Raw genomic sequence first — 25,848 nt, 5'->3', positions numbered from 1 at the left:
CTAGTCCTGGGAATCGGCGCATCGGCTCGGGAGGCGGGGCGGAAAGCGGCCATGGGCGGAGCCTACGGGGCCTCGCTTCGGCTGGGGGAGGGGCGGGGCCCTGTCTACGCTTCCGGTTTCCGGCTGCGGGGGAAGGGGCGTGGCCAGGGCCAGGGTGGGAGAGTTTGGCGGCAGTGGTGGAGCGTGCTTGGTTCTCTGAGAAACTCGGTGAGCGGGGCCGCAAGCCTGTCCGGGCTTTGGGGCCGCCCAGGTCCCCTCTGCCCTTTGAAGACGGGAGCGGCGGGCAGTGTGGAGAGGCCCTGGGGTCGAGGGCCGATCCTGGAGTGCGGGGGCAGGGTTGGGCTGAGGGAAGTGGGGGCGGCGGCGGGCCGAGCTCGGCTCCGGGGGCGTGAGGGCCGGCTGCGGTGTCGGAGGGCGGTGGCCAAGCCCCTCCGGAGGAGCCTCGGGCCTGGGAATTGGGTGTGTGTGGGGGGGCGTGCCGGGCTAGGGCCACGTCGAGGCGCCTCCGGGCTGTGCGCGGCGTCAGGTGAGACTGGCCGACCGCATGCCGCCGGGAGGGTCTCCTCCGGCTTCTGAGGAGACAGTTGCTTCTAGAAGTTTCTCTGGATGCGGCGGTGAGGCACTTAGCCGAGACCTGCATTTGCTCTTGGCCCTTGGTGTCGCTTGACTCCCGCCCTCTAGGAGTCGCTCTTGTGGGCTTTTTGAGGTACTCCGAGTCCTCCAGTCCCATCGGAGGCAGGCGCAGGCAGTCCGGAAGCCTGTTAAGCTCCGCTCTAGCCCCAGAGGGAGCTACTGGTTTTAGGGAAGGGCCTCCCGGGACTGGGGGTGGGGTGGGGTGTGCCCTCGCTTTTGGAGAAACTGCGTTTCTGCAATATTGCCGCCGCGGAGCCGGCTGGGAGCTGGGAGTCTCTGCCGCGAGCTTCCCGTGTCTGGGAAGGGAGCGGGCCTGATGGGTGTTGAGAATTTTCTCCTATCTATATAATCTTTGTTAAAAACACGTTCCCACTTAAACAGGTACAAGGTGTCTCTTGGACTCCCTGGGGAAAGGAATTGTCCAGAAGGTGGCTCTGGACATGTTGACGCACTTACTGGAGGGGACAGCAAAGTAACTCCGCCCCGGCAGGTGGAAGTTGGGCAGGCCTTTGTGCATGAATGCTCAAGTCTCCCTGCTGAGTGGCGCCCCATTTCCAGGGTAGCATGGCTGTCCAGTTTTCATGACTCTTGTTCTTTCCGTGCCCTATAGAAAAGAAGCTCACATCTCCCTGTTGGAAATCTTCTAGCAACAGGATGAGCCTGCAGTGGACTGCAGTTGCCACCTTCCTCTATGCAGAGGTCTTTGCTGTGCTGCTTCTCTGCATTCCCTTCATTTCACCCAAAAGGTATGGCCTGTGGAACAAGCAGGCAGGCATATAAGAACGAGACTGTTGCCAAGCCCCAAAGCTTATGTGTGTAAAATTGGTAGACCCTGGAATTAGGGCCAGACAGAAACAGGTAGAACATGTCTGGGGTGGGGGTGGCAGGGGTTGTGTTTGCTACTGCCAACCTTTCACACCGTTCTGCTTTGTCATATCTTGTTGAGTTCTTTTCCTGTGCACCCTGCCTCTGGTCTTCTGAATGCCCCAAAGGGAAGAAGACCTAGCTCTAGTTACAGTTCTGGGAATGATGCCTTCCTGCTTCCCCTTGGGTCCCTGGGGTTTGGAGGATGGCAAATGTGGGATCCGGAAGACTTGCACCACGGGGTCAGGTTGTTGCTTATTTGGTGACTTTTGTCCCACTAAACTACTCTCACTGGCATTGCGTAGTAGCCTCATGAGCATTACTCAGCCTATGCAGGGTGAAGCCATATTCTCTTTCAAGTGAACAGAGGACCTGTTAAAAGTTAATTAATTTTTAATTGCATATAACATGTGAACACGTTCTGACTTAAATTAGAACATTACAAATGAGGCTGAGAGTCCACAGATACATATTTTTATTTATTTATTGTTAATTCTCACCCGAACATATTTTTCCCATTGCTTTTATTTTATTTTTATAAAATATATTTCTATTAATTTCAGACAGGAAGGGAGAGAGAGAAACATCAGTGCGAGAGAGACACTGATTGGTTGCCTCCCCCATGTGCCCTGATTAGGGCCAGGAATTGAAACTGTGACCCCTTGGTGGGCCGGCCAATGCTCTAATCACTGAGAATACCAGCCAGGGCAATAAGTATTTTTTAAATCCTTACCTGAGGATATGTTTTTATTGATTTTTGGAGAGAGAGAAACAAACATTGATGTGAGAGAAATATCCATTAGTTGCCTCCCGTATGTGCCCAATCTGGGATCGAATCCTCAACCTAAGTATGTTCACTTAGGGATGGGGAATTGAACCCATCGCTTTTTGGTGTATGGGGCAATGCTCTAGCCAACTAAGCCACCCGGCTGGGGCTCCAAAGATATTTTTTAAAACTGTTTTTAGCCTGGCCCGTGTTGCTCAGTTGAGCATTGACCCATGAACCAGGAGGTCATGGTTTCATTCCCGGTCAGGGTATATGCCTGGGTTGCGGCTTGATCCCCAGTAGAGTCCTGCAGGAGGCAGTCAGTTGATTCTCTCTCATCGTTGTTTCTCTCTCCCTCTCCCATCATCTTTGAAATCAATAAAAAATATTTTTTTAAAAGCTGTTTTTAAGGAAAACGCATATACCTGATGTGATACTATAGAAAGCATATAGCACTACCTAAGGAATATTTTTTTTTTAAATATATTTTATTGAGTTTCCACAGAGAGGAAGGGAGAGAGATAGAGAGTTAGAAACATCGATGAGAGAGAAACATTGATCAGCTGCCTCCTGCACATCCCCTACTGGGGATGTGCCCGCAACCCAGGTACATGCCCTTGACCGGAATCGAACCTGGGACCCTTCAGTCCACAGGCCGACGCTCTATGCACTGAGCCAAACCAGTTTCGGCAGGAATATTTTTTGCCAAAAACCATATCTTGAATCTTCATACCTCATGCAATTTGGAAGAAATACAGAAACAGAGGCCTCCTGGGAACTGCTATCTGGGAGGTTTTGTAGGCTAAACAACCTGGTTTTTGCATAAAGTAAATTGGGAAAGAAAGCAAAAGTGGCCAAGGGAAGGGCTCATAGAGTAGGAGAGATTTAAGATACTTTTCTTTCTCTTTTTTTGATACTTTTCAACTAAATGCAGAATTGGAGCATTGTCTCTGGACTCAAACAAGCCAGCTATTTAAAAATGCAACAATTGTACTGTGGGATTCTGGCTCTGATAGTGAGGGCTACTTACTGATTTTCTTGAGGTTTGGTCATGGTATTGTGATTACATTAACCATTTTCGAAGGCTCTTTTCTGATAGAGCTACATCCTTAGATATTTGTGAAGGGAAATGAAGGGAGGCTGGGTCTGCTTCATAATAATCCAGGGTGGTGGGGTTCTAGATGAACCAAAATTGCTCACATGGAAAAACAACTTAAATAATATTTATGTGACAAGCATTTTGAAGACTACATAGAGAAATGCAGTAGAAGGTAAGTTTCCCATTTCCTTCCCCAGTGACTACCAGTGTTTATGACTGGTGTTCTAGAAATTTCTATTTATGGACAAGCATCTTTTTTTTTTTAACCACTTAAAAAATTTATTTCAGAGAGGAAGGGAGAGGGAGAGAGAGATAGAAATATCAATGATGAGAGAGAATCATTGATTGGCTGCCTCCAGGATGCCCCCCCCCAGTGGGGATTGAGCCTGCAATCCGGGCATGTGCCCTGACTGGGAATTGAGCCATGATCTCCTGGTTCATTGGTCCGATGCTCAGTCACTGAGCCATGCCAGTTGGGCTTAACCACTCTTGAATGGATGTCATAAATTGGGAAAATGAAGCACCTGAGTCTGGGTCTGTATGGGATATTCAGCCATTGGAGAAGACTGCAAAACTGGGTTTCTGTTCTTAAGACCCAGAGCCCAAGTGTGTTCTTTCTCTACAGCCCCTGTCTTTTTGTTTTCTTCACAGATGGCAGAAGATATTTAAGTCCCGCCTGGTGGAATTGGTAGTGACCTATAGCAACACCTTCTTTGTCGTTCTCATTGCCATCCTTGTGCTGCTGGTCATTGGTGAGTGACCTGTGGCAGAGAGCAGCTACCTGCCCTAGACTCTTGCCGTGGCCTTTGCTGTAAAGCTCGGTGCCATGGTTCACGTGTAGCATACAGTTTTGGCTTTTCAGAGACAGACCACTTAAGTGTCTCTGTCTTTCTCTTGGGGGAGAGACTCCCTTCCTCCACAAAAAGGGTACTTGGCAGGGCCTTCACTTTGACCAGCAGTCTTTGTGGACCCTGTGCTAACCACTTCATGTCTCGGGGGCAGCTCCTCTGGGTCATTCCAGAACTGAAACCAAGAGAAACATTATTGGCCCTTGCTGACCTTGGTCTAAGTAGTACTGCTCTTCAGTCACTTAGCATCAGTCTCTCCCTCCGTGCCTGAAATAGGCCATGATTAGGGGAACGAGTGACCAAGCAGACAGGGAGCCTAGCTGGGAAAGAAGCTGCTGTGTCCTGTGGTATAGGGATGACCAAGAGGTCTGAACTTCAGGTCTTTCCAGGTTCTTCCAGCTCTGAAGTTCTATAAACCCCACATTGAGGTGCACACTAGCAGGGGCTGGAAAGATAAACTGGTTCCTCAGGCATGCCAGGGATGGGGTCTGGGGCCAGGTGGTACTAAGATGGAAGGCAAACATTTTGAGACGTTCTGGTAGCATGATTATTCAGAGACCAGCAGAATTAGTGAAGTTTGGACTCCAAAGTATTGGCTCGGCTCTGCCATAGACTGTGGTCCTGTCTCCAAGGTGTGCTTGCTTAAGCTCAGAGCACTCCTCTCTTCCCAGTCCACGTCAGAAATGCAGCAGGGGCCCCTGGCTGGTGTGCCTCAATTGAGCGGGCCTTGTTCGGTGCGCCAAAAGGTCACCGGTTAGATTCCTACTAGTCAGGACGTATGCCCGGGTTGCCGGCTTGATCCCAAGTAGGAGGCAGCTGATCTGTTTCTCTCTCACATTGATGTTTTCCTCCTTCCCTCCATCCCTCCGTCCCTCCCTCCTTCCCTCCCTCCCTCCCCCTTCCTCCCTCTCTAAAATCAATGAAAAACAACAACAATAACAAACCATATTAAAAAAAAGAAATGCAGCAGGGGGTGGGAGGCCAAGGGGCCCTATAGTTTAGGGGAACTTGCATGGCCCCACCCACTAGCTACTGTGTTAGGCACTTCTCTTTCCTAAATGTCTCAGGGCCTGATGGGATGTGTTCAGGCAGGAATACCTCTGCATAGGCCAGGTGTGGCCTGCTTATTCTCAGCCATGTAGGGTGGGTGCCAGCTGCCCGCATACCTTGCTGTTGAAATACTTGGTAAGTCTCTACTGTGAGGTAGCTCTTTCTGATCAGGGTCCTCTGAGCCCGCAGGGGTAGGGAATATGAACTTCATCCCCTGAGCACGAAAAGTCAGGCTTTTCTTGTGCTTTTGCTTTTGAATGTGGGGTAGGGGTGAGAATTGGGATGGGGAGGGACTGTGCTAGGGGTATTTCCTCTGCGCTGTGCCCTTCTGCAAACCAGACTCCAGGAGCTCTCCATTTTCTAACACACCGAAGTGGGCCAGGAAGGCCCCTTACGGAGAATCCAATAGTTAGCAAAGTCGTCACTCTTCTTTTTTGGAGTTGGGGAATTGCTCGAAAGTTCTACAGAGACAAATCCCGCTATGGTGACAGGCTGCTTCCTGCCCTAATGGTAAGAATTGTAATCTAGAGACGTCTGTAGAGTCTTCTACAAACATAAATGTCAGCTAGTAGTAAATACTAGTGAAAGGTGATGGGCATACCAAGTAGAGCTGTAGTGCTGGCTGGCTCCTAGTCTTCACTGAGAGGGGCCTAGGGCAGATCTGACTGGGGAGTGGGCTTGATGAGGGTCCAGGGTCAACTGCCCTGGGTTTGAGGCCCGAGATAGAGACAGCAGCACGCTGTTGGTGTGGCTTGGGCTAGTATGGCTTAACACCACCATCCCCAATCTGCTCTTTGCCATAGGCCAATGTGGTCCTTAAGGTGGTGGGGTTCCTAGTTGCTGATGACAGTGTAGAAAAATATGCTTTCTTTAAATCACAAAAATAATATTTTTAAAAATTCAGAAACTTAACCTAAAAAGTTAAACTCTTCCACAGTTCCATGTGTCACCCCATAGTTGCATATCTCACAGATAACCATCATTAATGCTTTATTGCACAGTTCCATAGGCATTTTCTGTGCTGATGTCTTTGTTAATATACTACACACGTGTTGGAGCGTGCATTTTTCCACTTATTGTATCTTAGACATTTTGTTACAGCAGTTGCATTCTTTTTAAAGATTGTGTAATATAGTCGTCCCTGGGGAATTGGTTCCAGGACCCCCATGGATACCAAATTCCATGGATGCTCAAGTCTCTTATGTAAAGTAGTGTAGTATTGCCCTAGCCGGTTTGGCTCAGTGGATAGAGCGTCGGCCTGGGGACTGAAGAGTCCCAGGTTTGATTCCGGTCAAGGGCATGTACCTTGGTTGCAGGCACATCCCCAGTGGGAGGTGTGCAGGAGGCAGCTGATTGACGCTTCTCTCTCATCGATATTTCTAACTCTCTATCCTTCCTTTCTCTCTGTAAAAAAACAATAAAATATTTATTAAAAAAGTAGTGTAGTATTTGCAAAAAACCTATGCACACCCTCCCATATACTTCAAATCATCTCTGGATTATTTATAATACCTAATACATATAATGCTATGCAAATAGTTGTTACACTGTATTGTTTAGGGAATAATGACAAAAAAGTCAGTACATGCTCAGTACAGACATGACCATCATAGACCTAACTACATAATACACAAATAGCAACAATGCAATATTTTTTTTCAAATATTTTTGATTTGCATTTGGTTGAATCCAAAGATGTGGAACCCACAGATACGGAGGGCTGACTATACAGGCATACCTCAGAGATATTGTGGGTTCAGTTCTAGACCAGTGAGGTGGATACCACAATAAAGCGAGTCACCCAAATGTTTTGGTTTCCCAGTGCATATAAAAGTTATGTTTACATTATACTGTAGTCTGTTAAGTGTATAATGGCAATATGTTTATAAAAATACTATAAATACCTTAACTAAAAATACTTTATTGTGATCTGGCCGGTGGCTCAGTTGGTTGGAGTATCATCCTGTGCACCAAAAAGGTGGTGGGTTTGAGTCTCAGTCAGGGCACATGCCTAGGTTGTGGGTTCAAACCCTAGTTGGGGCGTGTATGGGAGGCAACCTATCAATGTTTCTCTCACATTGATGGTTTTCTTTCCCTTCCCCTCTCTAAAATCAATAAAACCATATCCTTGAGTGAGGATTAAATTTTTTTTTTCTTTTTGCTGTTAAAAAGGCTAACCATCTGAGCCTTCAGCGAGTCATAATCTTTTTGCTGGTAGAGGATCTTGCCTCAATGTTGATGAAAACTCATCAGTAAGGTACTTGTATTCTATCATATGGTTATACTATAATTTAATTGCTTCTTTTTTTTTATTTGTTAATCCTCACCGAGGATATTTTTCCATTGACTTTTTTTAGAGTGGAAGGGGGGAGGAGAGACACAGAGAGAGAAACATCGATGTGAGAGGGACACATTGATTGGTTGCCTCTGGGGATCGAGCCTGCAACTGAGATACGTGCCCTTGATCAGAATCGAACCTGGGACTCTTTAGTCCTTGGGCTGATGCTCTATCCACTGAGCCAAACCTGCTAGGGCTAATTCCTTCTTTATAGGCATCCTAATTTCATTGCACATTTATGCAAGTGCTTCTGTAGGATAAATTCATAGAAGTGGAATTGATGAATCCAAGGGAGTGAACATTTTAAATTATGTGTCTTAGTTTGGGCTGCTGTAGCAAAAATACCATAGACTGGGTGGCTTAAAGAAACAGACATTTATTTCTCACAGTTCTGGAAGTACAGGATCAAGGTGCCAGCAGAATTGGTGTCTTGCGAGAGCCCTCTTCCTGGTTCATAGACTACTGCCTGCTGTGTCCACATGGCAGAAGAGGGTAGGGATTTCTCTAGGGTGGCTTTTATAAGGGCACTAATCCCATTCATGAGGGCCTTGTGCTCATGACTTAATTACCTCCCAAAGGCCCCACCTCCTAATATCACATTGGGGATTAGTATTCCACATAGGAATGTGAGGAGACAGGAACATGCAATCCATTGCAAATAGGTGAGTTGCCCACTTTATACCCCTGCTAATAGTGTTGGAGAGTGTTCGCTTTTTTTTTTTTTTAAATATATTTTATTGACTTTTTACAGAGAGGAAGGGAGAGAGATAGAGGGTTAGAAACATCGATGAGAGAGAAACATCGATCAGCTGCCTCCTGCACATCTCCTGGGGATGTGCCCGCAACCCAGGTACATGCCCTTGACCGGAATCGAACCTGGGACCTTTCAGTCCGCAGGCCGACGCTCTATCCACTGAGCCAAACCGGTTTCGGCGAGAGTGTTCGTTTTTAAGATACAGATTTAAATGTTTTTTTAAGTTGATTTTTAGAAAGAGAGGAAGGGAAAGAGAGAGAAACTGATGTGAGAGAGAAACATCGATCGATTGCTTCCCACATACACCCTAACGGGGGATTGAACCTGCAACCTGGGCATGTGCCCTGACTGGAAATCAAGCTGGCAACCTTTTGGTATATGGGACGATGCTCAACCGAGTCACACCTGCCAGGGCACAATACAGATTTAACATAAAGGCACCAGTAAGGAAAGGTAGGCTTTTATAATGTAAAATCAACTTAAAAACCAAGCCGTCTCAAGCCAGGAATTAAGAATTAAACCATGTCCATACAGTGATACCTTGCCCCTTTTATATGGGGGTCTATTAAGAGCCCTCTTTAGGTAGGTCTTTATGAACTGACTTAAAAAGATGTCTGGGTGTAGGAGAGAAAGCAGTAGCTATGGGCTGGTTCCATTTCTATTACACAAACAGATGTAAAAATATTTATAAACTGAAGTACTCTATGTCTAACAACGGCTCTCAGGAGCAGAGGCTGTTCACTATTCAGGAGTTACTTGCATGCCCCCTGTGTACCCTAAACTTTGCTAGGCCCTGGGGATTTCTGCTCTCATTGAGTTTTTAGTTTATATTTTTCTTCACTGTAAAGACTATCAGGTTTTTTTTTAAATTTTTTAAAAAAATATGTTTCTTTATTGATTTCAGAGAGGAAGGAAGAGGGAGAGAGAGATAGAAACATCAATGATAAGAGAGAACCATTGATCGGCTGCCTCCTGCACACCCCCTACTGGGGATCGAGCCTGCAACCTGGGCATGTGCCGTTGGCTGGAATCGAACCCAGGACCCTTCAGTCTGCAGACCAATGCTCTACCCACTGAACCATACCAGCTAGGGCTTGAGTTTTTAGTTTAATTTGGGGGAGACATGATAAACCTATAATTAAGGTAATTTCAGATAAGGGTGTGTATTACCAAGAAAATAACAGTGTAATGTGACTGAAAGCGACAGCTTTAGATATGATGGCCACATATATACCCTGCTGGAAGTGACTGTGTTATGGGGTTCTTTTTCCAAATTTCTGGAATGTTTGAATTTTTGATGACCACAAATGCCTTTTTTAATCCAAATAAAATGGTTTGAGTAATAAAACCCATTATAAAGCTTAGAGATGAAAATCCTTGAATCTTTAGCAGGCATCCTCTGGTTCTTGCCTCCTAGGCAGCTCATACTTCCTCAGCGGTCATTTCCATAAGCAGGACTACCCTAGCTTATCAGTGGGGTGGCTGGTGGCCTGCCTGACTTGATAGACAGAACCGGACATTAGGGGGACCATGGCAAAGGGGGCTGCTCCTGGCTAGCAATGCCTCAGACTTGGTTAGCATCTTGACACAGCGAGCAAGCCTGTGGCCTGGGTAGAATGGGGCCAGGGAACGACATGAGAAAAGCTGGAGGAGCAAGAGGGTCTGAGGGCAGAGCTCTGGTGGGCATTCCATGAGGTGTGTCTAGAAGGGGTGATAGCAGGAGACAGTTTGAGGGAATTGAGACCTCCCCAACTCACACTGTCTCAGCTGGACAGTCTGGACTTCTTCCAGAGGGAGTTAACCCCCGTGTCATCTCCCTGTTTCACCACAGATGCTGTACGTGAGATTTCGAAGTATGACGACGTGACAGAGAAGGTGAACCTCCAGAACAACCCTGGAGCGGTGGAACACTTCCACATGAAGCTTTTCCGTGCCCAGCGGAATCTCTACATTGCTGGCTTTTCCTTGCTGCTGTCCTTGTGAGTGGGGAGGGGTGAGGGACTGTGGGGGGGCCTCTGGGCTGTGACTTTGATTCCTCAGTAGATGGCCTTGAACCCGAGGCCTGTCTATGTTAGGGGATCCACACAGTTTCCCCAGAGGCCTCCAGTTTTTCCCCTGACCTCCAGAGGCAACATAAAGAGTGAGACAGGACTGACTGGAAGGTTAGAAGATGCGAGTTCTGGCTCTGCCACAACTTGCCACATGCTCTCTTAGGGCAAATGCATTAGCAGCTTGCTCTCTGTACATAGTGTGAAGTGAGGTGTTTCCCTCCTCTGGGAGAAGCAGAAGGTTAAACTGGCTTCTTGCCTTGGGAGGAATGGGTAAAGGCATGGCTGAGACTGTGTCCCTAGAGCCTTCCCAGATGTTAGACCTCTGGGAGCACATTCTGATCCATGGCAGTCTGTTTATTTCTTTCCTTTTTTTTTTTTGTAAGATTGAAGGCCTTGATTAGGGTCATGGGGTTGGCTAGTTGGGCAAGACTAGACTGATAGGAAGCACCTGTTTGAGCTTGGGGCTGGTTTACTGCCTCTTGCTCACAGGGGTTCTGATTGGGGCCCTGGCTGTTCTCAAGTATGCTGACTGGCAGGGGGTAGACATAACACTCAGGCCGAGGGCTTCCAGAGGAGTCCGGATGGCACTCATAGTGCGGATACTCAAAACCTGGGCGAGTGTTTGGATCCTTGGTTGGGCTGGGATCTCCCACCACTCGTCACCTGGACATCCTTTTTCACTAGGCATTAGAATGACTACATGTCTGGGTTTCAGTTTTGCAGAAAAAGTCAGTTGCTCAGGTGAGCCTGCCCTCTCTGGGTCAGAGTTGGAAAAGTGGCAGGGGCGGTGCTGGAAAGGGCAGACAGCTCTTCAAGGTGAGCCGAATGATCAGAGTCGGGAAATGAGAAGTCTGGAAGGAGTTGGACACAGACTCTAGAATTTTAGGGTTTCTGGAACCTCTGAAAAAGATGATGATGATCTTGTAGGCTGAGACTGAAAGGGAGGCAAAAACAGGATTCTGACTCCATCTGCATGGGAGCTGGGAGGGGTGGAGTGGGACATGATGGCACTGTAAGTCTGAGGGACTACAGAAGCACTCAGGGCTTCCCAGCCAGGTCACATCTCATCTGAAAGATAGGAAGGACAGGACGAAAAGCAAGGACTGCCCCAGAAGAGCACACGGAGCTTAAGAATAGTATCAGGAAGGCGGAACCCTGCAATGAACTCTGGATTGTGAAGCACGGTGTAGGACATGGGAAAAGAAGTCCCTTTAATGTTTCTGTGTCAAGTAAAGAATGGTGGGCAGAAGGTTAAGGGTCAAGGAGGCATTGAGATGAGATGATTGAAATCTCAGAAGGGTAAAGGTAGGCTGAAGTGCCCAGCTACTCAAAATGATTTAGCTTCCACTTGTGCTTGATGGCATTATGTCTGGGGGATCTTGCAATTGTTTGTAGATGGAATTGCGGGTTGGGAGAGATTCTGGAAGACTACAGACAGGCAAGCATCTCAGTTTCCAAAGGGAGGCGAAGATAGATGAGATAATGACTAGAATGGGAGGGTCTGATTCTTACCTCAAGCCATGTTCTAGAAAGAATAGCTTGTGTGTATTTACGTGCAAAGAGGCATAGTTGGTGACTACTCTGAATTCTTTAGAGAGCCAGTTCTCTCAGTCTGCCCCCGCCTTCTGTTGAGCTAGTATATGTGGGTTTTTGGCAGGATGATTGCCAGGCTCCAATTCAATTTTTTTAAAAAATATTTTTGTTGATTTCACAGAGGAAGGGAGAGGGAGAGAGAGAAACATTAATGATGAGAGAGACTCATTGATTGGCTGCCTCCTGCACACTCCACACTGGGGATTGAGCCCGCAACCACGGCATGTGCCCTGACCAGGAATCGAACCATGCCAGCCGGGTTCCAATTCAATTTTTATGGATCAGGTGCTGAAGTGTGGCCCCATGCTGCCATAACAGTGTCATTGGGCGGGGTTTTAAATCCCATGAGTGGCTGCCCCATGGATCAGTTCCATCCAAATAGAGGCCTCAGGAGCTTGTGCTCTACCCCCAACCTGCTCAGTGTTCTGTGCTGAGGGCGGTTGTCATGGTGAGCAGATGCAGAGAGATATGAAAGCTAGGAGGAAGTGAACAGCAGGTAGGTTAGCTGCCTCTCAATCCTCAGTTGTCTAGGTGGTGTTGATTCGAATGGGACTTGAGTTTTTAAAAGGGAAACATTTGTAAACGTGTGTGTAGATTCATAAAGGGCCGTGGAAATAGGGCCGAACATGAACTTGAAAAGACTTGTGGTCGTGGCTCATTGCATCTCAATGAGGTACTGCAAAAGCTGATGAACCCTCGGTGCCCTTTAGTGAAGGCTGGAACCACCAGGCCAGGTTCTATGGGCCTCCTGATCCTGTTCCAAGTGTCTGTCTCTCTCTTACTGTCTGTCTCTTCCTTGTCTGTGTTTGCACACATCTCACTGGGGCGCACGGACTCAACACCTAAACCTCCTTGGGCACTGGCTAAGTTGGGAAGGGAGGCAGAGCCAGGGTAGATAAGTCAGGAGTGGCAGGAGACAGGCTAGAGGGTTTTGAATGAGTTTGTACCCAACCTCCATGTGGTAAAGCACTGTGTTTTTCCAAGGCTGCTGCACCATGGTCAGAATTGGGTGTTCATATTTGGTGACAGTGCATGGGATGGAGTAGAGCATCCTGGGAGCAGGGAGACCAAGTTGGGGGTCGCTGGAGTGAGAGATGCTGGCAGCCTGAACCAGGGAGTGATAGCATAAGTTGAGATTGAAGGACAGGTTTAAGAGGTTTGATGGGAGATAGGGGAGCAGATAACAGGGACACCAATCCTCTGAGGCTGACATGGTGGCAATTCTGCTATGGGCATCTGCAGAGCAGCAGCTGAGGCAGAAGCCAGAGGACCGCCTGCACGCATGTATACATGGAAGGGAGGAAGGGATGGAGGGGGGATCCAGTGAGGCCCATCAGAAGGAACGAGGAAATCGGTGAAGGAGGGGAAGGTCAGTCAGCAAGATGGCACGTGTCTCAGCTCAGAAGCCCGAGGGCGATCTGCCTTTCCCTGTCTTTTCACACATGTGCTCCCCCTGCTCATATTCATATGTATATACACATACACACACACACACACACACACACACACACACACACACTCTAGGGGCCCGGTGCACGAAATTCATGCACTGGGTGTGTGGGTGTGTGTGTCGGGGGGGGGGGAGTGTCCCTCAGCCCAGCCTGCCCCCTCTCACATACTGGGAGTCCTCAGGCGTTGACCCCATCACCCTCCGATTGCCTGATCGGCCCCTTGCCCAGGCCTGAGGCCTCCGCCAGAGGTGTCAGGCTTGGACAGGGGACCCCCATCTCCCCCCGATCACTGGCTCTGGCCCCCGCCCAGGCCTGAGGCCTCTGGCCCAGGAATCATGCCTGGGCAGGGGACTCCCATCTCCCTCTGATCGCTTGCCCCACCCCCCGCCCAAGCCTGACGCCTCTGACCCAGGCTTCAGGCCTGGGCAAGGGGACCATCATATCCCCCCAATCCCCGGCTCCGCCCCCCACCCAGGCCTGATGCCTCGGCCAGAGGAGTTGACCCTCATCACCCTCCGATCACCAATCACCGGATCGGCCCCTTGACCAGGCCTGAGGCCTCCGGCAGAGGTGTCAGTCCTGGGCAGGGGACCCCCAGCTCCCCGCGGTTGCAGGCTCCGCCCCTGCCCAGGCCTAACGCCTCTGGCCTAGGCTTCCAGCCCGGGCAGCGGGGACCCGCAGTGGCAGCGGGGGGCGCCGCGATCGTGGGCTTCGCTTTAGGCCCAGGCAAGGGACCCCTAGCTCCTGGGACTGCCAGCTTCGACCGTGCCCAGCTCCCATCGCTGGCTCCACCCCTACTTCCTGCTATCACTGGCCAGGGCGGCAAAGGCGCCTGATTCTCCGATCATGGCTGCCCCCCAGCTCTTAGCTCCCCCCTGGGTTTCCGATCACTGTCAGTGGCAGGGGGCTTCTTCCTGCTTTCCCTTTCGCCTCCCTGCATTGTGCCTACATATGCAAATTAGCCGCCATCTTGTTGGCAGTTAACTGCCAATCTTAGTTGGCAGTTAATTTGCATATAGCCCTGATTAGCCCATGAAAACGGTATCGCCGTATGCCAATTACCATTTTTCTCTTTTATTAGTGTAGATATATATATATATATATATTTAATTGTGGCAAAATACATATAACATCACACTGACCATTTGAGTCATTTCTAAGTGTTCAGGTCAGGTCTGTAATGTTGAGTCCGTGCACACTTTGTACAATCAGCCTCCAGAATTCAGTTCATCTTGTAATATGGAAACTGCTCCAGTTCTACAGCCTACGTATGTCTCCTGAGTGTTTCTTCAGTGTCCTGGGAGCCATTGTCATGGTGGGGCTTCCTGCTGCCATCCTTGTTCCCCTAGCCAAGTGACCTTTTCTGTCATCAAAACCAATTCTACCACCCCCTGCTTCTAGTGCCTTCATAGCACCTTTGGTATATATGCCTCACACCCAGATCCTTTAGGACATGATCACTCCCTTCCACAGCCCCTGCTTTGGCCTCTCCGTGTCTGAGCTCTGATGGCAGGAATCCCAGGGTGGCTAGTGAAGAAATACTTCTAGGCCCCCAGAGGATGCAGATGCTATGTGATGAGATTGGGCTTTGGAATTGGGCCTGGGTTGAGATCCTGTGTCTTAGCTGTGTGACTTTGGGTAAGTCACTTACTCTCTTTGAGCCTTTTCCCTTATCTGTAGAGCAGGAATGAGGATACCTCTCTCAGGTGATTAGTGTAAGGGTCGAGGTGACTCAGGTCATGGTCACAGCATCATGACTGGCACTTGGGAACTGTTTAATAAATGGTAACATTTATCAGTATCACCCCAAGTAGTTATAGAGTTTTGTGGGATTTTTCTCACGTGTGCGATCGGCTTTGCCAGCCCAAGTAGGGAAAGGAAGAGAAGGCCAGGTCTTGGTTTTCAGGGGTCTTATGTTCTGGGCTGGGTATGGGGTGGTAGCAGAGTAGAGTAGAACAGAGAGGACAGGTATTGCAGCAAGAGCAGAGGGTGGGGGAAAGGCTTTCCCAGGTAGAGGCCAAACAAGAGTTGGAGGCATGAAGAGAAAAAGGAAAAAGTTGGAGGCAGGCAAGCTGAGATGTGTTTGGGGCCCTGGGCATCCAGTTGGATGATGCTACGGGGTTCTCAGCCCGTGGCAGACTGCTTGCTTAGTTGAAACACACATAGAGGCAGAATAGAATGGTCCTCTGTGAATGTCACCCAGCTTTAGCAGTAAACGTCCTCCAGTTTTGTTTTATCTTCCCCCATCCCCCACTGTGCCCTGGCTCTGGATTATTTCGAAGCAAATCCCAGATATCATGTTTACGGGCAAAATAATATTTTGGTTTATCGCTTTGAAAAGAGATGGTTGGGCATTTTCCCATGCACCAAAAGGTTGCTGGTTCAATTCCGGGTCAGGGCACATGCCCAGATTGGGGGCTTGATCCCCAGTAGGGAGGCAGCCAGCCAATCAATGTGAGTGCCTGCTTACAATTCCCTGATTACCTTGCAGGGTTTTTCTTTTTTTTCTTTTTTAATATATTTTATTGATTTTTTTACAGAGAGGAAGGGAGAGAGATAGAGAGTTAGAAACATCGATGGGAGAGAAACATCGATCAGCTGCCCCCTGCACATCTCCCATCCTCGCAACCCAGGTACATGCCCTTGACCGGAATCGAACCTGGGACCTTTCAGTCCGCAGGCCGACGCTCTATCCACTGAGCCAAACCGGTTTCGGCTTCTTTTTTTATATAACTTATTTGTTTATATTGGTATCTAACTGAGATATTTTTAAAAATCCTAGTGCTCAGGCCTACCCAAAGATAGTGATTTAAGTGGAGGGAACACTGCTGTAGAAGACCAGTCAGAGGGATTTTTTTGCCTTTAGTTCCACTCGATCCATGCATCTGTTGGCTGCCATAATTTTCTAAGAATACAAAGACAGTAGGACTTTAGATCTCGGCTTTTAAATCTTTTTAAAAATATTTTTTGTTGATTTCAAAAAGAGGAAGGAAGAGGGGGAGATAGAAACATTAATGATGAAAGAGAATCATTGATTGGCTGCCTCCTACGTGCCTCACTCTGGGGATTGAGTCTGCAACCCCGGCATGTGCCCTGACCAGGAATTGAACTGTGACCTCCTGGTTCATGGGTCAATGCTTAGCCATTGAGCTACACTGGCCAGACTTAAAAAAATAGTCTTAAAGAATATTTTGTAGAGAGGGAGGAACACGGTGGGGAGAAGAGAAAGAGAGAGAGATATAGGGAGAGAGATAAGAGAAACATCATTCAGTTGCCACCGGTTCGCACTCTGACCGGAAATCAAACCGCAACCTAGATATGTGCCCTGACCGGGAATTGAACCCAGGACCTTCCAGTGCACGGGACATCGCTCCAACCAACTGAGCCACACTGGCCAGGGCATAGTAAGAATCTTTTTGATAAGTCCATTGACTTCTAGTCCCCACCAAGCCAAACTCATCCCAGCTACAATAGTGTGCCAGTGTCCTATGGGTGCTGCACTTAGGAGGGTAGGAGAGGCACTTATGAAGGGGAGCTGCAGGAAAATGTGTCGGGGGTCTTCCCTATGAAGAGTCCAAGAAGGATTATCTGACATGCGTCAGAATGAGCATTGACTTTAAAATAGATTGTTCAGCTACCTGATTTGGGACAAAGAATTCTCTTCCTCACACTAAAAACAAACAATGAATGAATGACCTTTGGGGCTCAGTGCCAAGCCAGCAGGGGTTCCTTCTTCCTGATTCCAAATTCATAGAAAGCTTACCCTTCCAGGAAGGCCCCTTTCTCTCAGAGCCTGAGGACTCCAGCCTCTGGCCTAAAAGCAGAGGGTGAGGGAGTGGAGAGCAGGGTTCTGGATGGGAAGTGACCAAAGGGCTCCTCCAAACCCATCTCTGCAAGATGGAAAGAGTCACTGTGAGGAATGTGGCTTGTGTAACTGGGGAACTGCATTTGGTGGCCTTCTCTTTTCCCACCCCCAGGCTCTGAGCACACCGGGCCTCCTGCTGGAAGCATTACTTGGTTTCCTTTGGACTCTAGGGCCTTGCAGGACACATCCAGGGGTGATGGCCCCTTCCCTGCCACTGCCTTCAGAGTTACTTCTCCATAGCCAGGTGGACTAACAGCATGTTTTTGTTGGAGTCAGCTAGTCTCAGAATATCTTTGCCTGGGTTGTCTGACCTCCTTCAGTTGCTCTCTGTCCCCCCAAATCCATTGGCTGGTTTCTAGAAGGCACACTACAAAACCCCTGGAAACAGCTTGCTCCTGTCCCCCAGTGCTCTTCAGCTTAAGAGGGTGGAGGACAGGCAGTCGCTGGAAGGACTGACTGCATACCCCTGCCCTGTCCCCCTCTAGCTGACTTTGTTTTCAGGGTGGCCAACAGTCACCTGGGTCTTTAGCTGGAGTTGCCACAGGGATGTTTCCCCCTCCCCATTTTCTACAACCTCTGCTCCAGGGCTGAGAGGAAGGTTGAGTGGGTATGCTGAGATTTACTCCAGCAACCCTGTGGGAGGATGGTCCCTGGATCTGCTTTGCTGTCTCCTTATTTTCATGACTCCAGGCTCTTCAGAGTGAGAGTTCCTGGGGCCGCTTCTGCCCTCTTACAGTGCTATGCCTGAAGCCCTTTCCTGGGGTATGGCCTGGCTTTTGGTTCCTTGCCAGGGCACCCTCCTGTTTTCTTGAACCGCTGGGGAAGGTTCACCCAGAATCCACCAACCCTGGGAAGCCCTGACTGGGGCAAGGCTGTAGTCAGCTTGGAGAGTCAACAGGTGGCGCTGTGGCGCCAGCTTCCCACTTGCACGGGGCAGCAGGGATGGGGGGCCACTATAACCATAGAATATTCCATTCGGTACTTGGAAGGACCTTCCCCCTTGCTTCTGTCCCACTTCCTGTTAAGCCCACAGGAGGGAGACAGGATATGAAGCACGTCTCCCCGACTTGATATGGTTGGCCCTGGTTCTCTAGTGTCCTTACAGAGACTCGCTTTCTCCTGCCTTCTCTTGTTTATTCAACCTTTTATAAAAGCACGAGAGTCCTGCTTAGTGTCCAAAAACATCTTACCAAGAAACTTGTGTTGAATTCAGGTATTTGGGGGTGACATTAGTCTGCCAAGGAAACCTCTGGATTCTCAAGGTTCGTGTGCTGGCTTTTTCCTCTCGTCATTGGGGGCATTTAACCCAGAACCTGGGCCCCTCTGTCAGCCATGTTTCTTTGGGAAATCCCTTTGGCTCCTGAGTTCTGTCTGACCTGTTGTCCAGAAATGGGTAGCTAAGAGCAGTTATCCCCATAATAATGTTTGGGTGGTAAAGCAGAGAACAGTGGAGGCTAAACCAGCAGGAGAGGGAGAAGCAGTACCTCAACATTTTCTCCAGGGTGACACCTCCTGGGCTCTTGAGACTTGGAGAGTCTGAAGCTCAGCGCCTTCCATCATGGGCACTGAGGGGACACACAAGGGCGCATTGATGTGTTTGGGAGGGTCTCGGGGGGTGTAGGGTCACAGGAGGAGTGTTGGAGTTGGATCTTGACAGGTGAGTGTAGGGCAGGTGCAAAAAGGTCCTAGTGCGTGAGGGGCAGTGAGAGTTCTAGAAGTTCTAGAAGGCCAGCTCCCTACTTGGCCTGCTAGGGAGCGCTGCGCTTGGCTTAGCTTGGGGCCCTATGGGAACACCCTGTGGATGAGGTCCAGGACACTGGCTTCTGCCCCGGCTGTGGTGATGAGTGCTTCCCAGAGTGCCTTCTCAGCTCCCACTGCAGCCGCAAGCCTAGCCTGCTTATCCGCACGGGTCTGACTTGGTGCCTTCCTGCCGGTCTTTCCTGCTACCCTGTTGCTGCACGGGCAAGCTCCGTGACCTGTGTCCCCCTCAGTGCAGCCAGGTCAGGGAAGAGCCAGGGCCCCAGACCTGCATTCAGCCCTGGCTTGAGGTGCAGCCTCACACACGTGAGAGTGGGGAGGTCATTTCCAGGGCCTTAGGGGTCCATCTAGAGATCAAAGGTGCAGTCCCTGGTCCCTGGGCAGCCAGACAAGGAACAAGCGATACAGAGCGATGAGAACAAGCCAGACGAATGCAACTGGATGGGGCACAGGAGGATCAGGAGAGGCTTTTGGGGGGTCAGGTAGAAATTGAGCTGGGTCTTGAGTCCTCAGCAAGAGTTCACAAACAGAAGGGGAGGAGCCATTGCAGACTGGAGCGCTGAGTGCAGGGGCAGGGAAACAAGGCAGGTGAGAACCCTGTGTGTTCCAAGAAGGGCCAGTGGTTTGGTGTTACTAGAGCAGAGAGCTGTGTGCCAGCCGGAGGCTGAGGGCAGGTGTTGGAGGGATGGAAGCAGAGGGGTGACATGATCGGATAGTCTTGGAGAAAGATCACTCTGGCTTCCCTTAGGGCATGTATTGCCAAGCAGTACAGTCACCGCTAGGGAGGAGGCCAGTTAGTAGCTGCTAAAACCACCCAGGACAGAAGTTGTGATGGGGATGACTCGGGGAGTCGTCTGTCTGGAGTTGAAATGGATAGGACTAGATAATGGCTTGGGGGAGGGGTGGAGGCCTGAGAGCTTGGGAGGTGCAGGGGTGATCCGGCCCTCATGGACAGGCTGCATTGGGTATGTCTTGGGGACACTCAGCAGCCGTGGTCTAGTAGGCAGTTGGGCATAAGGGTCTGGGCTGAGATAAACCCTGTCAGGGAGGAGATTGGCAGGCAGCCAGGGTTGCTTGAATCAGGGCAGGGGATGATTCTGTCAGCTGCTCCAATGCTGCAGAGTGAACTCCCCCCGCCCCCAAGGATTCCAGGGCGCTCCTTGGATTGGGTGGTTATGGCACTGGTGGGCCTGCTAGTGGCTTGGCCAGGCTGTGGCCTAGATTGGCATAGGTTTAGGAATAGAGGGAGTAGGAGGAGGGGGAGTGGCTTGGGTTGGCAGGAGGGAGAATGGTGAGGAGTGAGGTTCATGGAGGGAAGAATTGCCCAGAATCTTTCTGGGCTGGGTTGAAGAAACAGGTCTAACAGGAAGGGAGGGAGAGGACGAGGATGACACAAAATAGCACGAAACACACGGGGCTGGGGGGTGCCTACCCTGCACTGAGAGGGAGACCCTAAGAGCTGCAAGCTGACGAGGGGGGTGGGGCGAGCAGGCTGAGGACCCTGGACGGCTCTTGTGCTGGGTTCTGCATTTTCCCAGGCTTCTTTTGGCAACCCTGGTGCTCCATAGCTGGGAATGGGCTGGGAGGGTACCGAGGAGAGATGGGCCCCTGCTGTGCTGCTGCTGTCATTGCTGCCGCCACCACCACCCTGGGCCCAACCTCACACAGCACCGTTGGAGTCCTGCCCGAGTCAGCTGCCTGCCCAGCATTGTTGGTGGGGCGGTTAGGGAGAAGTGTCACCCTTGGGCTTGCCTCTCCAGCTTTGCTTGCTGGGTCCACCAGGTGGCACACATGCCCTCCCCCCTCCCTGCTCCAGCTAGGGATTGGCCTAAGGGCTCTGTGCTGGGAGGTTGGGGCTTAGTCAGACTTGCCTTTCTTTCTGGGCCCCTCCAGTTGACTTCCACTTCCTCTGAGTCCTCTGAGTCAGGTACGTCTCTTCTCTCTGGCTTCTGGGGTACCCGGGAGCTCCCTCCACCTCCAGGGCTTCAGCCCAGTGGGGGGCAGGCTGGTGGGCAGGCAGGGGCTGAGACAGGGAAACCTGAGCCCTGGGCCACGAGGTCCCGCCTGCTAATTTTAGAGAGCACATGTCACTGGAAACTCTCCCCTCCTGCCAGGAACCAGCGGCCTGGCTCTCCCAGTACTGCCATGGGCCCCTAGAACCTGTCCCCAACCCAGGAAGCAAGGTGGGCATCTCAGGTCCCCTGGAGCCTGCTCCCCTCTAAGTCCTTGTTTTTGACAGGGCTTCTGATGGCCCAGGCTCTAGGTCCTAATCTGGGAAGTGCCGGTTTCCGGGCCCTCAATCCTGGGTGTCTTGTCAGCGAGAGCTTGCCTTGTTTACTTGCTGTTCCCTTGGGCTGCCTGAGTAGCAGGTGTCCATGAGAACCCCATGAAGGCCAGCTGGCGGGTCTGGGAATGGGCCTGGACAAACCAGACTTTTCCGCTTTCCCAGGGCTCCTGCACATACATGTCTTCCTCCAAGCTATGGCTGGCTTGGGTCCCTACCCCAGGTGTATGGGGAGAGTTGTCTATACGCACCCCGCGGTTTTGACCATTTGAGGGTGACTTCAGGAAATGGAGCAGCGTGTGCCCTCAACTGCTGCCTGTTTGCCTCTCATGGCTTGGCTGGCCCTGTTCTCCTAGCCACAGAGGCCCTCAGTGTGGCAATATTATCTAACAGATGTGTTCTAGCAGCTGCCTATAGAACATGTTTGGGATGGGGGTGGGGAGAAAAAGAGCCATTTCTATTTCTCTCAGTTGGCCTGGGAGTGGGTCCTTGGAAATTTAAAATGTATAGTCGTTCCTAGCTCAGGCCTTGGGGGTCAGACAGACAGGAGTGGGGATTCTAGCCACACCCACTTCTAGCTCTTGACCTTGACCAGTTGCCTTAACCTGTTGAGCCTCAGTTTCTCCCCTGTGAAATGGGGGCGATGATCTCCCCTACCTCACATGGTAGGTGTAAGGATTTGGCTGGCTTTTTGGAAGCGCCCCCCAGGCACTAACTGCTTGTTTAGGGCGAACCTGACCTTGCATTGAGGAAAATGGCACTGTTTTGGCTTCTCTGGCACCTCCAGGTCCTGACCCGGAAAGTGCTAGGTTCCAGGCCCTTAGGCTATAGCTTACCCCACTTGGGTGTCCTGTCAGGCTTTTGTTTCCTGTGCCTGCCATTTGGGGGCAGTGTTAATCATTCTGGCACAGAGGACAGCTCGTGGTCCACCTTTTCCCTCATGTTGCTAGATCCAGGCCTGCAGCGTCTCGCTTGGCTGCCCTGGCAATCCAAGAGAGCAGGTCTAGGCTGGAGGCAGGCATGGGGCGGGAGCAACCAAGAGAAATTCATGTCAGCCATTTTCCCCTTTCTTTTGCTCACTTCTTCCTTTTTATAAACATTCACAGCCTGCTTAGACGCCTGGTGACCCTCATCTCTCAGCAGGCCACGCTGCTGGCCTCCAATGAAGCCTTTAAAAAGCAGGCAGAGAGTGCTAGTGAGGCGGCCAAGAAGTATATGGAAGAGAATGAGAAGCTGAAGGTGAGTTCTGCCTGCCTGACCCCATCATGTGACATTCTTGATGGGCCACTGTGAGCCTATCAGTGACACTGGTTATTGGGAAAGCCGAGGAATTGGGTGGAGGGGCATAGGGGCAGTTCTCAGTGGGGGCATGTACAGGAGGAGACTGGGGGGCTGGGAGCGAGAGGGGGTGCTCTTGCTGCTCTCTCAATTCTACCTGCTACATTTAGGCCAGACTCTTTCCTGGTAAAACTGGCTCCCTAATGAGCTGAGCCCTGTGCTGTGACCGGTGGACAAGTTAACACAGAAGAGCATTGCTATCAGCTGGGGACGAGGCAGGGATGGGGTGTAGCCAATCCTAGAAGGTCTGTGAGAAGAGGTGAGGTGTGAGCCAAGCTGGGAAGGAGGCTGATGGGCTTGGATTCCGGGGCAGGATAGAGTTGGACCGGTAGGGTCGAGTTTGGGGCTCCTTGGCCAGAGCGAGCTGTGGAGCCTGGCGGGGAGAAAGGAGGAGCATTGGTCAGTTGGGAGTGACTGGCAGCCATCCCCAGATGACAGCAGGTTGACTCATTGGATGGACTGGTAAGCTCTGAGGAGCTGCTGAGAAAGGAGGCAGGGCTGGGGGCCAGGGTGGGCAGGGTGTGTGCCCTGTGAGCTGCAACAGGTGGCCCTGCTGGCTCTGGCCTTTCCTGATGGCTAGGAACAAGCAGTGGCCCAGTTCCGTGCTGACATTTCCGAAGGGGCAAGTGCCCAGGCAGCTTGAGGAATCACAGCTCAGTTGGGGAGGATGATGCTGGCGTGCCTCCCTTCCTCCCCCCCCCCCTCCCCGCCGCCTCCCTCTCTCTACCCCTCTCCCTCCCTCTCTCCCAAGTAACCAGGCCCTTGGCACTTTTCCTAGGAAGCTGTTGGTGGTGGAGTCAAGTTGGATGCCAGGGAGGGGAAGTTGGAGTTAGCGAACAGTGACTTGCAGGCTGAGCTGAAGAAGCTGAAGGATGAACTGGCCACCAACAAGCAAAGTGAGCATTGTCCTCAGGTGTCCCCTGGTCCCCAGAAGTCTGGAGCCTCTGCTGGTGGCTGCTACTGCTCTTGTGCCAAAGTATTAATAACAAACACGCGGGCTCAGGAGCTGGGTGTAAACAAACAAGTGACACCCTTATCATCCACCTCAGACAGCCTGTGGGGCTCAGTGCTTTAGCGGTGCACACGGCGGCCCGCTGAGCAGGGCCTTGGGAGTCCCAGAGGCCTAAAAACTAATTCCAGAGCATCTCACCCAGTGCCAGGCATGGTGTATGGGCATTGTTGTCACCAGGGTCTCATGGGTAAGGAAGGAACGAATTCAGGAGGCTAAATGACAGCTGGTTGAGATGTTCCCCCAAACCCCACAGCAAGTTCCCAGATGCTCCCTTCCTGAAGGCCTCTCCAACATTCCTCTCCTGTCCTCAGCTTCCAGGCTGGGCTTTTGCTCCCTGCCTCTTGCTGTCACTCCCAGTATTCTCAGAATGTTTGTCCCATGCCTTCAGACTTGCTGAAATCACCCCTGCCTGAAGCCACTCCGGGTATCTTCATTAAAGGGGCTGGTGGTCCTCGGTATTTTCCCACTTCCCCCAGCTTAGTTGGCCAACTTCCCTATTTGGGGGGCTCTCAGGGCAGCCCGCAGAGGAGCTTTCTTGAGAAGAGTGGTCTCCTAGACCTCACTGGGGACAGATTCAGGGTCTATTTGATGTCAACACAAGCAGGGTTTTCTCGCTAATCCCCATCTTTTCATTACTTAGAACTAGAGAAAGCTGAAAACGAGGCTCTGGCCATGCGGAAGCAGTCCGAGGGCCTGACCAAGGAATATGACCGCCTGTTGGAGGAGCACAGGAAGATACAGGTCAGCATGCCCTGTCCTGCTCTGTTGGAAGGGAGGCCCCTCTGCACGGGGGAGGCTGCTGCTCTCCTGCTGCAGGCCTTTCAAGAGCCCCTGGCAGTAGGGGCTGCTCCCTCTCTCTCGCTCCCCCTTTCTCCGTTGCTGCTGAATCTGGGCCCAGCAGCCAGAAACCTTTGTTGGGCAGGAGGAGTGTGGTCTAGCAGATGGCAGCCACTTACTAAGGTGGTCTTGGCTGTGGGGTTGGCGTCATGCCCAGCATCAGTGTCCTTGAGAGGAGCTCTAGCCCTGTGTGATCCCCATTCCTGGTCTGGTGTCCACTCCAGTTCAGACCACTGAAGGTGCCTCATCACGCAACAGGCATACAGGGAACTCCAGGACTGGCTGCTGGCCTTTTCTCTGTAGGGGTTGCAGGGTGATGTAGGGGCAAAAAGCTGGGGCATTGCAGGCTCTCCCCAGCCCAGCAGGTGCTAGTCACTGCCATCACCTGTGCTTCCAGGCCTGGTCTGAGCCCTCAGAGTAGCTGCATCTGGAAGCTCAGATGGCCTGGAAATGGGGCATGAGGGCCAGGTAAACACTCCTAAGTTCTGACAGCTTGCCTCGGTGCTCGGCAACCCAAGTTTGGGCACCACAGTGGTCGAAGAGGGAGGGCCTAGCCCCCAGATGGGGCCAATAGCCTCAGTGTAGGGCAGACTTGCAGGTGTGTAGAATTGGGAAGAGCCTGGCCAGGAACTTGGAAGGGACTCAGAAAGGCCTGGAAGCTGAGCTGTGGGCATGGGGGCAGGGGCGGGGTGGGGCCCAAGAGGAGGTGTTGGTTTGGGGTCAGCTGGTGTTAGGGTTGAGCCTCTTCACTAGAATGAGGCTACTCCCATCCTTGCAAGGTTTGGGGTACTGCTGAGGGTGGGGACTTTGGTCACCTGGATACCTGTCATTTGGGGAAAAGAAGTGCCATACCTGGCTTCTGGGGTGGAAGGGCTAGAGGGCGAAGGGGAGGAGTGTGCCACTCCAGTGCTTTTTGATTTTTGTCCCTTTTTAGATGAAGATAGATGGTCCCACGGACAAGAAGGAGGAGTGAGGGCACCTCCTGTCCACCTGTGGCCGTGGCCTGGCCCACGTTTGCTGCTTCCTGAGGGCCAGGCCTTCTTCGGTATTTGCACTTCCTGCCCCTCACACTGCTTACAGTTTCTTGTCCTCCCAGCACTCCACTGGAGCCTGGATTTTCACCTGCTCAGGATGAAAAGGCGGGCACCTGGAACCCTTGCAGTGGGGTTTGCTTCCTGCTGGGTTGAGCCCCTTTTTGTGTTGCTCGTTCATGTTTGGGGTTCCAAGGCCCCCTTTCTCTCGTCCTGCCAGGCGGATGGAGCAGGCAGAGTAGTTTCTTTCGGCAATAAAGGTTGTTATGAAGTGTC

The 25,848-nt window shown here is 51.0% G+C and overlaps 1 protein-coding gene across 2 annotated transcripts; it reads left to right on the top strand.

The window, feature by feature from the left end:
• Nucleotides 1-119: 119 nt before the first annotated feature.
• BCAP31 (B cell receptor associated protein 31) lies at nt 120-25,848 on the top strand. Of its 2 annotated transcripts, none has more exons than XM_081081438.1 (8): nt 120-207; nt 1,244-1,379; nt 4,014-4,114; nt 10,184-10,331; nt 22,461-22,593; nt 23,471-23,588; nt 24,345-24,445; nt 25,476-25,848. In XM_081081438.1, the coding sequence occupies exons 2-8, from the start codon at nt 1,288-1,290 to the stop codon at nt 25,512-25,514; spliced, it is 732 nt and encodes a 243-aa protein (XP_080937564.1). In that variant the 5' UTR covers nt 120-207; nt 1,244-1,287; the 3' UTR covers nt 25,515-25,848. The 2 variants fall into 2 exon arrangements, with proteins under 2 accessions (XP_080937564.1, XP_080937565.1); XM_081081439.1 differs by lacking the exon at nt 120-207 and adding an exon at nt 817-1,014.

Source organism: Myotis nattereri (genome assembly GCF_964212035.1).
Source record: "Myotis nattereri genome assembly, chromosome: X".
NCBI classification, from domain to species: Eukaryota; Metazoa; Chordata; class Mammalia; order Chiroptera; family Vespertilionidae; genus Myotis; species Myotis nattereri.
Note: the sequence above shows the minus strand (reverse complement) of the source record. Positions and strands in the feature narration are given on the sequence as shown.